Consider the following 11,518-nt stretch of genomic DNA (forward strand, 5'->3'; position numbering starts at 1 on the left):
TAATGGGCGCTCTAGCATGGACCTACCGCGCGCAATCGCGCTTCCAAGAAGCCGAAGAACTTGACCGCAAAGCGCTACTCCGCCGACTTGAGATCCTAGGACCTGACCATCCAAAAACCCAACTTTCAATGACGAAACTTGCCGAAAACTGTGGCCTCCTAGGTGATTGGGAACGAGCGGGAGAGCTGCAGCGAGAGGTTGTGGAGGCGAAGCAACGAACGTTTGGTGCGCATCATGGTAGCACCAAGCGCGCGAGAAGATATTTAAAACTTGTGGAAGCTGCCTTAAAGGATGAGGGGAATGAGCTAGCTGCGGTTCAGTGGTTGACGAAAGGTGGTGGGAGAGAATCGACCAGGATGTCTAGAGGTAATCACAGTGAAAGCGCTAAAACGAGCAGTCACGGCTACCACGACTCGGTAGTGCATAGCAGAAATGGCTCCACCGTGTCCGTGCCTTGCTTTTCAAGTATGACACCTGTCACGTCACCAGGCGCTCAGAGACATTCTCACGCCCCCAGCCCATCCGACCCCGACCTCCAGGATGCCCGTAACGAAGTCACCCGCACGTTGCAAGCAATCAAAGAAGCTCAAGCGCAGTTAGCGCGCCTGAACCGAGATCTGGCGCAACATGTCCAAGAATTCGCTCGTGGCAACAGGACGGTAAGATCCGCAGAATTTGAGATCCTACGATATGATCACAGAGACCAGGTATACGCCAACATGAGAAAAGCTCAAACGGAGCATGAAGGGGCGAAGGAGCGTCTTATGAGACTTGGAATGGCCGGATACAATGAAAGTGAAGGTGCAAAACGTGATGGGCATTCAGCCTCTTCATTAACGCCGCGAACAGCAATGCGACCTAACAGCGCGGACAGCCTAGATACCCTTGTTGAGCCTCAACCTTCGCTACAGGCATCATGATGGGTCGAGCCGATGCCCTACGAGATCAGTCATCGAGCAAATACTGAGAAATATCACAATAGAGCAAACACATCTTGCCAGCTACTACTTGATGAGGCAGAATAAAGCCCAGAATTCCAGCTCTATGAGGAACACAGAAATCCAATGGGGGCATGGTGTGGAATTGGAATTCTTCCGAGGTTTGCGCTAGTGCAGCGTTGCCTCACCTACAGCCCTATGTCTTAGCAAAAACCACTCGAAATGTGTAACGAACCCAGTTGTATATAAGCCCCAAAACAGTCTTTCGGTTGTGGATCCTAATGTCCCAGATACCATGGCCGATGACGAGCCAAATTCCTAATGCCCGCGAACGAGCGAAGAAACTCCATACCAGGCATACCCTTGGGGGCGTCTTAGATGTGCTCACGACGAACGTCAGCTCGGAGTATCGTGACAGTCGTCTCCACGTAGCCATGAACCATCACCACTATCGATGCAAATCCAGTCCTCGATATCGGAACCAAAAAACCCCCATAAAACACTGACAGCATAGCGATAATAGGACGAGATGGAGCTGGTATTTTATTCTGTCAGGAAGGAACTAAATTAACAACCCGGTCGTTTGACCCGAAAGAAAACACCATTCGGGAGCAGGCAGATAAAGGACAAAGGACCTCCCCGCCCTTGATCTCGAGCCTACGCACTCGATCTTAAGTACGCGGATGCAAAGATGCAAGGGTTCAGGAAATCTCGATCCACTGCTCCATTCCGCTCTCGATACTGTACATGCACCTCTGATATCCCGGACTCATACGTTCCCACTCAGTGAACCTCATGTCTCTACTCCGTGCATGCGTGACTCGGGCTGTGCGGTATCTTTTATTTTCCGACGCAGCCCAAGACCACGAGACGAGGGTGCGCGGCGAGTAAGAGCCCAGCTGTCCATGAGGTCCTCCCGTGCGTCCTTGCACCCATCCGTGTGGGAACGCCGAAGAAATGGCAACGGACCGGCCTCGGATATAAAAACGGTGGGGAGACCGAGACGTCCGTGTCATTGTCAGCGTTTTGCCATCTCACGAAACGTTCGTCGGGAGAACCGTATCCCGCCCTCTCCTTCTCCTTTTTCTTCGCGGCTGTGGATCGATCCGCTTAGGTCCAGGCTTTCTCGACTGGCATCCAAGCCGTAGATGGGCGCTCGTGAAAAATCCAACCGACACTTCACCCCGATACCCTAGTGCCCCCCCGCCCTCCAATGCTCCTTTCTCCCCACGCGTCCATGATCCAGAAACGTGGCCCCGGAGAATTTGCCGCTCCAAGTCCTCTCACCTTTGGAACCTCCCTTTCTAGCATCTCCAACCGAGCCATCGCGAAGCCAACACCCCTTGCCTCCATGACCGTAATCCCCACCTTCCCCACGAGCGCTTCGGTAGCTGTACCCTTACCTCGTCAGCATCCTTAACGATCCCACCGCCAACAAGAACCGACCTTGTGGCAGAAATTCCCAGACGGGTCTGTGACATATCGTCCACCGAATTGGACGGAGACGGTATCGGGAGGGCGATCCCATGAGAGTCAATCGGGTGTCAACAATGTCCGGGACGCGGGCTTTGGTTTCGGTTTCCGGCGAGCTTACGGATATCGCGTTCAGGAAGGGAATAGGTTCGAGGTGTCAACGAGGCAAGTCTCGAAGCGGGCGCTCGCGTCTGTCTGGCGGGCTGTAATTAGATGTTTGTGTCAGCCGGTGGGACGTCGGTGGGATGGTGAAGTTTCCCTTTCTTTCGGAACTCTCGCTGCCGTATTGATCTTGTGGAGAGGAGGATGGACCGGCTTCACGCGGCACGCGTCCGGCACGGTACATGAGTACGCCGGGCATTTTTCTGGTTGGAATGGTGTGGTGCTGAGTGGAAGGTGTGATGCTGAGTGGAGGGGTGATTGTCTGGAGCGAGGGAAAGAACCGGAGCAAGCTGATGTTGCACGAGTGTACATGAATCAGGGCAGATGATCAAGATTTTTGGAAGCGAGGTTTGGTTTTGAAAATACAGGAAATACGATAAAAGTTGAATGCACGGAAGAGGGAGGACAGCTTCAATGGAAGCGTGCTTATCCGCATCGATCCTTCAGATGCACTCTTCATCGTTCACACACAGCCAAAGATCCCTCAACCAACCAACCTCACAGCCTCCCGCGCGCAACCCCCCAACGAACCCGGTAACCCACCGCCTCCATGCCCGTAATCATGCACCACCTTCAAATCCATCAATGTCCTCAGCTACTACCCTCACTCCTCACAGGCCTCAACCCTACTCCACTCCACGCCTCACAAAACACACTGCCTCAACGCCCTTACCGTTCCGTGAGACTGGGATTGAGAGTCCAGACAGAGCGCGCTGCATGACACGCCGTCCCAGCTTGAGATCCTGATTCCGAGTCCCAGTTATCAGGTTGATAGGTACTATACGCACCGGCCACAGGTCGTGGAATGATACAAGCATCGGCATCCTCCGTCCCGCTTGCGCCTGCAAAGCGCCATCGACGTATCATATCAGGATGCTGCCTCACCAGCACCACCCATGCTCCGGCTGCGAAAGGATACATCCTTGGCGAACCACGGCCGCCTAGCTTCAGGGGACCGGGACCCGTGCGGTTGACGAGCAAGCCCGGGGATTGGCCAGCGTGGTGGAGGGAGGCGGCGTGCGAAATGGTTGGATACGATGGCACGGGTGGAAGCGACGCCGGCCTTTGGACACTGTGGGATCGGGTAGGGGAGGTGGATGGTGGGGTCTGATCTTATGATGACGGTGGTGAAGCCGAGTGAGGTGGCGACGTCGGAAGGAAGCGAGGAGTTTGTGACGTTGTACTGCGGAGACTTCAATTGACATGTGCGTATATACTACGTTGACGGTGGTTGCGGGTGAGAGGTCGATGCCCACGTTTGACAAAGCATCCACGAACCTCGGCGCTTTTGAACCAGGTTTGAGGAATTGGTCCACAGTCCGATGGTCGTGACGGGTGTACATTGTAGCATCTAGAAACACGACGTTGATATGAGTCGCTTCCTCTCAAATTGGGAAAATCCTTCAGGGCACCTACTCTGGAATGCAACCCCAGCTTCAGACACATCCTCCGCTAGCCTGCTGAACTCGTGCCAAGTATCTGTATCATACTTCTGAGCTTGTTCACACTTCTCCGAGAATCGATAATCTTTTCAGCACTCAAAAGCTATCCCAAACGATTATTTGGAGATATCACTTATGGAAGAATAGCAACCCCAGCCCAAGGGGACGCATACTCGGCGTCAGAGCCCCCAGCCATATGCTTTGCTACGACTGTGATGGAGTATTTTGGATTCTTGGAAAGTTCGAGAGCGGTGCTCAGGCCCGAGACGCCAGCTCTAGGCGCGCATTGTGAATGTTGAGGACAGCACAACTGGAATTGACGGTGGAACAAACCCAAGAACCACGATGTTGTGTTTGCCCATTGTATGTAGCTGACTTCCAAGCACGCATTCCTTCCCACGGAGCGATTCTTGAAAGCACAAGTGCGGAAGAGTAAAGTGGATTTACTTCCGAAAGGCAATCGTATGTCGTGGAGTAGATGGAGAAACTCCTTTGGATGAAAAACCGTCGTATATCATTTTCCGAGTGCACCTTCTTGCTTTTTTCCGGCAACGAGGAACAAGACAATGTTATGGCGTCTCTTCTATGTATGCCTTCTTCATGATTGGGTTGACGAGCCCACGCTGGCGTCAAGACCTTTTGTCCGACGGTTAGCAAGGGGATGCAGATCCAACGGAATACAAAGACTCCGCCGCTCGGGATGATCGCGCCACGTGCTGTTGTTCTCGATTTGGACAGCGAGTCACCATCCGCGATAGTATGCTCCATGGCCGCTGTCCATACTCAATCTTGGGAATGTCAAACGCAAAAGACGGCGTCCCGGACAGGTCCAGGAGCAGGTTGGGCGAACACGCTAAATCCCATAAGGCTGTGAGCCTTTTCCCCCCTACCACCAGCTACATTAGATTCGAAACCAAAAATGGTAGCCTGAAAAGCGCAGTCAAAGGCTTCGGGAAAAGTTGCAAAGGTATGTACTCTGTTGATGACAAGACAGTACAACTATCTCTTTATGTAGAAGGGTAGAAAACGATAGACGTTAGACAAGTGAACGTCTACCCTGAAAGCTGATCGGACCTCTCATTATCAGACACATTCTGAGATCCAATCTCCAACGCATCAGAGAAATCCTTTCCAAGCGCACTTATCGATTACCATATACCACGCATAGCCCTATTGCCCTTTGCAGCCCTCTCCGCATCCTGACCTTGATTGCTTGTCCTGGTACCTATGCTTCCCTGTCTGCGGCTGCTTCTTTTTGGGAGTGAGCTTTGGAACAGCATCCTTGTGCACTGCGATATTGCCCCACACAACAAAGTCAGGGTGACCTTCGATCCTGCGAACCTTGCTCTCATTAGTCCAGCTGTGGAAATTCGCCTTCTGCTCAGTCACGGCTTCTTCGTAGGACTTGCCGCTGAAGATCTGTGTTGCGAACCGAAAAGTACTGGCTGGTAGGCGGAAGTAGCAAGGCGTAAGGCGCAACCTTAGGGAAACGATGTCGTGGGGTGTTAGAGGTGCTGAAAGAGGCTCTGCTTCTGGCAGATCCTCAGGTTCCATCGCCGAAAAGCCGTATCGTTCTAGCCTTCTTGCTCTTCTTACATTCACGGACTTCTGTGCTTCTCTCATCTGCCTCATCACGTTCTCTCGCTCGAAGATGACCAAGGCTCTAGTAGCAGCAGCAATACATCGCGCATGTCGTGGCTTTGACCATTCCTCATACTCAAGCCAGAGTCCGGCCCAGAATGTATCTTTGTTACGCTTGGCTAGACTTTGGACATGGGCTTTCTGCTGTGTCTGATCGAGCGTTTTGAACCACAGACGCCATTCTGCGGACTTTGAGGCGGCGATAGATGCCTCCCACCTTTGTTGTATAGCGCCCGGAAGACAGATTTCTTCCAAGGCGCGGAAGGGTAACAGAGGATATGATTCTTTCATGCCAGGCTCGAGTTGGCTGTTAGTCGTGGCAACCTCGAAGTCAGGTACAAAGACGGCTTGCTCGAAATTTCTCGATTGCTGGTCACTTGAAATGGCATATCTAGCACGATCAAGAACGAAGGGTGCTGCTCTCTCATTAGCATACCATTGAAAGTATACCATCTCTGCTGTGCAGGGCTCTTACGCTCTTGCATCCACATGAACGCACCTACCGTCATCCCCAACGCCCATTCCGAGTCCAGTCGCCACGGCCTTCCTCGTAGGTCCAACCGCGGGTCCATCTTCGTAAAAGACTTAGCTGATGATCTTTGTTGAGATTCGCTGGACGTTACTTGGCATATGCAGTGTGAAGGCCTGATGTTGGCGTAAGCGTGGTTAAATTTCTTGTATGATTGTGGTGTCGTCTGATGGCCTAGTGGGCGAGTAGACAGTCTGTGCAAGCCTAGCTATGTAAAGGTTCGGGCGCGTTAGTCGACGTAGAAAGCAATAATCATTGGGTGTTCTCTCAGTAAGAGAGCGGGCAACGAGGATTCACCCCAAATATCATTTGAAAGAGAGAAACACCAATCAAAACAGTGACGGTTGCAACGAAAAATTTCATCAAAAGGCTGTGGTGGGTAAGTCTGTAATTAGTAAAACGTTGGGGAGGACGAAATGATGTCGAGATTGCGAGGAGTAGATATCCATCGTGGCTGTGAGTGGGCCGACGAGGAAAGCGCGACCTTTCGGAAACTTACCCTCGAGCGCGCACCCTTCATATCGACGTTCAAACAGTAAGAGGTACTGGAAGGGTCATCCAGTGCTCCCCGAATAGGAGTAAGAACTATGATTAAAAATGAGGGTAAGCCTCGGAAAGGGTATTTAAAAGCAGCACCTTTGACGACTATTAGAGAATGAGCGTTTCTATCATTCGAAGACTTCCGTCTAAAAGATTGGAACAGTCCAGCATCTCGACTTATTGCTCAGAAGGCAACACCAACACTGGCTACTTGGGGCGGTAATGGCGTCTTCTCGACATCGAAGCTGGCTCCTCGACCACCACCAAGAGTCCAGGACGAAGACATCGAGCTTTGTTTCGTATGAGGTCGGGGACTGGGAAAGGACCATGGGCTGTTGAGTTCTGTTGGGCCAGAAATATCGTACATGCTCAATGACGTAGATGAGCGTTCAACTGTTGGAAGCGCTGGCAGGGCCTTCAGAATCCACTGAGAGAAACGATCCCGAAAGGATGAATGGGTATTGCCTGAAATGGTTGTAGTCACTATTGGTCTCTCATTCATTGCGGTGTCTGGGCGAAATGGGTCGAGGAGAGGCGTCGGGGGATTCAACAACGTCGAGCTTCCGGAAGATGATCTCGCCTTGGACATAACAGGCACTTCTGCATGGGCATCGCGCTGGATCGACTCTTGCAATTGAAGCGGTTGTTCATCATAGGGCGAACTGTCGGTGTTGTCGTCCCGATCGGAGATAGGAGACAGAGGCATCTGCTCACCGGGTCTTGGCGATAAAGGCGATATTTCCTCTTGGATGGTAGCGCAATTGGGTAAGCGTGCCTCTAATGACTGTCGTTCTTCCAGGTGCGTCCGCAGCCGCAGACTCTGCTCACTAGCTCTTCGATAAATTGTGTAGGAGGGCTCAGAGTTGGATCGAATGGCAGGAGGTGGAGGCTGGGGTGAATGGGCGTCCCTGGCATCCAAAGCATCTAAGAAGTCCTGTGCACTTCGAGTAGTCATGAAGCTCGGTCTGCGCTCAATAGACTTTGACCGTAGGTGATCGATGGATCGCGACTTTGTGGGACCACCGACCCAGTTCAATGTAAATTGGCTGTCCATGCTGAATCGTGATGCATCTAGAGAGGACGTCCTTGAAGGTACTGGCTTCCTCGGGATTGAGAAAGAGCTTGAAGGGTGTCGGAGTAGCATGGAGTCTGATCGTGACTTGACGAGTGCTTGCACAGGTCGTTCCACTGTCACATCCTCCACCTTGTCAGCTCCATCTTCCCAGAATATTGGCAGGTCGGGAAGCTCATTGCCGGGCAGGTAAATGCTCAGTTGTAGGGGTCGAAATGCTGGGCTTCGCCTTAGGGGAGATACACGTCCGCTCTGGACCCTCCTGAACTCGGACGGGGCGCCGATCGTTGGCCGACGGGGTGCGCTGCGTCTACTTGTGAAGCTCATCCTGCTCAAGGATCTTGAGGTCCGAAGACGGCTTTCGGATAGCCATGCGGACTGACGTAGAGAGCTTAAGGGGCGGTGGGATGTAGATTGCTGGTAGGAGGATCGAGGTGTCGCATGTGCTTGGTCGAGATTGTATTCCGGTGGATGATGTGGCGTAGGTTGTTCGTGGCAGACTTCAGTGTGATTACCAACAGCTAGTGGTGTCAGGTTAGCGAGGTGTTGCTATATACGATTGATCAATGGTGGAAGACCCACTTATGCCGGGAGCCGCTGGCTCAGGCTTGTCCCCGCCGTCCTGCGGCTTTAGAAAGCAAGATGAAATGGAAGTGGCCAGCCAAGTTAAATGCACCAACTCCAAACAGTCACTCAAGCTCTCCATTACTACACCCTCATTACCTGTATTGACAGACCCAAGAGCTTGGAAAGGAGGTGAGTAGGAATGGAGGCGGAGAGCCGTCATATACGAGGAGCTGGAAATTTGAAACCGCACATCGTTTCTGATGTGGGAGCACAAAGGCACATATGAGACGATTGCTCTCCATGGACAATCCAAGACGAGTCACGCACGCAGAGAGGGCGCCAATGAGGTCGAGCCCAAATTACGGCACAGGTATAGTAGAGGTCAGTATTGGACGGGCAAGAGGGTTCAATATAGCTTGAAATGATTGCGGCCATTCATGAGCGGTAAGCAGGGTTAGATGTGGTGAGCTTTCGGAGGTGTCACCAACAAGCATGGGATCCTGAAGTATGATTGGTTTCTCATCAACAGTCGTGGGCGCTTACGGAATAAGGGCCTTCGGTATGACCATGTCTGATAGTAATGAGAAGCTAAGGCAGGGACCAAAGATGGAGCTGGCAAAGTAGGTAGGTAGTCGCAAGGCTGGACGAATCTGTCTTTCCATAACGATGCATTCATGATTTGGTGAGACGCTCAATGTTTGGAAAGTTGGGGTTCATGGATATGGTGGACGACTGGTGGTTCATATTGACATTTGACACACCCTCAGAGGTCAATGATCCTCCGATCAACCGAAAGCGGGAACTAGGTAGAGTAGAGTAAGCCCGTTCGGTTCCTTGAGGACGCTAAAGTGCCTACCTTATTCAAGTTCCATTTACCTACCGTACCTACACAAACTTTCGCACAACGCTTATGCTATATTATTGAGCTATAGAAAGTAGATATACGTATTTAAAGTACTTAGTAAGGTTAATACCTCTTTAATTAGCTTTAAAGAATATCTATATCTTTATAACTATATCGAATAAAGCTAGCTAATCTTAATAAAACTATAATAACTATAATTTTAAAAAGTATATATTTATATTAAAGTTATCGATAAATATTATATTAAAAATAATAGATAAAGACTAGAAATTACTAATAGACGAAGTAATTACTACTTTTAAAGCGACGATAATATTTATAAAAAGAATAAATAATAAACTTAAAATTTAGATAGTTTTAAACGAAGTATATAAACTAGCTATTAACTTAAATAATCGAGATAATATTATAAAGAAAAAGATTATATATATTAAGTATTAAGTAGCTAGTCTAAAAAGTAATATATTAATAATTAACTACGTTAGCGTACTAGACCGATCTCTAATATTCTTCTCTATTATCGAAGAAATCTTTATTATATTATTAGTAATATCGAAATAAGATTAAGTATTATATAATAAGCTAAATGAGATTATTATAAAGTTATAAGATAAAATAATAAATAAGATATTAAAGAAAAAGATATCGAGCGAGATAATTATAATAATTAATAGATATATAAAGAGTATAAATATTATAAGAAAATTTATTAGAATAATTAGAAGGCTAGCGAGTAGCGATATATATATTATAATTATAAATAAAAAGAAGATAAATAAATTAAGAAAAAGTAAGAATTAAACTCTAAAGATAAGTAGTAGCGCGAGAGTAATTACTAAAATATATAGTCTTTTACTCTATAAAGTAAGAATTAATATATTCGATATTAAAGATATAGCTATAGTAATTAAAAGGATTTAAAATAAGAATATTAATACGCTAAGTCTTAACGTAATATAGCTAAACTAATTTAACGCGAATAAAGAAGATTATAATAAGAGTTTATTAATTATTAAATTAATATCTCTAGAGAAAGAAAATAGAGTACTAAAAGAAGGTCTAATTATCGATTCGAAACTATATAGCTATTACGTTTATAATAAATAGTATAAATCGAAGTAATACTTTATATACTAAAAATATAATTATCTATTAATTATATACTCTAAAAAGAATTACTTAGTATACGAGAAATACTTAAAGAAGTATTATTATAAAGAATATATAGCCGATACTCGTAAATACCCAGTTTACGAGGGATTATATAAGGCTTAAAATAAGATATATTTAGTAAAGAAGAGGGAGATAGCGAGAATAAGAATGGCGAGATAATAGATTTCTTTATAATTTATAATAACGAAGGAGGTATCGGCTAGCTATTAAATAAGTAATTAATTAAATAACTACTTTTAGAATACGTTTAATCGAGGGCGAAATAAGAAATTTTTTTTAAAGCTAATATTTATATACGATAAGCTAGTAGATAAAGATAGAATAGTTAGTAGAGAAGAACTTAGAGTATCGAATCTCGAAAGAACTACTATATTAAATCTCCAGTTAAATAAAAGAAGATATATTTTTATATTATTAATAAGGGTTTTATTTAGAAATAGATCTATAAGAGCCGTAAGAGTTTAAAGAGCCTAAATCGAATACAGTTTAGAGCTATATTAGATTCGGAAGAACTATTTCTCTAATATAACTATACGACAGTACTAGGCGTATAGTAAAGATGTTAATAATAAAAGTTTAATCTCCCTTACTAACGTGTTATCTATAAGATATTTTTATTAAATTCTCTAGAATTTAATCTATCTTATATAGTAATAATTAAAATATCGTTACTAAGTTATATATATCTAAACTTTATTATAATTCTAAATTCTTTAACTCTTAGCTATCTACGTTAGTAAGAAAAGTATATTTAACTTTTAATAATATTACTATTATAATCCTCGCTATTATCTATAAAGTATTATATTCGCTTTAAAATAGGTTAGATAGAAATAATATAGTATCGAAGTTTCTAATAATAATATAGAAGAAGAAAGTTCTTATATAAAATCTCTTAATTCGAGTAACGATAATATATAATACTTTACTTCTCGAGATAATAAGTTTATAGATACTCTTATTAATATAATCGAGTTAATAACTTTTCGAGAATATTAGATAACTCTAATTTATTAATATAATATATTATTAAGTTATAAGACTTAGAGCTTCTTAAAGAAAGAGAAATTAAGTCTAAAATTAAAAGATTTAGAATTCTATAAGAAAATCGATATC

The 11,518-nt window shown here is 46.0% G+C and overlaps 3 protein-coding genes across 3 annotated transcripts; 1 reads left to right on the forward strand and 2 right to left on the reverse strand.

Annotated features, from left to right (window-relative positions):
- Positions 1-128: 128 nt before the first annotated feature.
- On the forward strand, positions 129-920 carry HO173_013024 (uncharacterized protein; the record flags this gene model as incomplete). The annotated part of the gene is made up of 1 exon (XM_037314853.1): positions 129-920. The coding sequence occupies one exon, from the start codon at positions 129-131 to the stop codon at positions 918-920; it is 792 nt and encodes a 263-aa protein (XP_037158255.1).
- A 1,197-nt stretch (positions 921-2,117) lies between these two features.
- On the reverse strand, positions 2,118-6,228 carry HO173_013025 (uncharacterized protein; the record flags this gene model as incomplete). Its single annotated transcript, XM_037314854.1, has 4 exons — positions 2,118-2,329; positions 2,385-2,527; positions 5,220-6,072; positions 6,132-6,228. 4 exons carry the CDS (start codon positions 6,226-6,228, stop codon positions 2,118-2,120), a joined length of 1,305 nt encoding a protein of 434 aa, XP_037158256.1.
- A 681-nt stretch (positions 6,229-6,909) lies between these two features.
- HO173_013026 (uncharacterized protein) lies at positions 6,910-8,584 on the reverse strand (the record flags this gene model as incomplete). Its single annotated transcript, XM_037314855.1, has 2 exons — positions 6,910-8,318; positions 8,380-8,584. The coding sequence occupies 2 exons, from the start codon at positions 8,582-8,584 to the stop codon at positions 6,910-6,912; spliced, it is 1,614 nt and encodes a 537-aa protein (XP_037158257.1).
- Positions 8,585-11,518: the final 2,934 nt, after the last annotated feature.

Source organism: Letharia columbiana, assembly GCF_014066305.1.
Source record: "Letharia columbiana isolate WasteWater2 chromosome Unknown xfSc0000015_s0, whole genome shotgun sequence".
NCBI lineage: Eukaryota > Fungi > Ascomycota > Lecanoromycetes > Lecanorales > Parmeliaceae > Letharia > Letharia columbiana.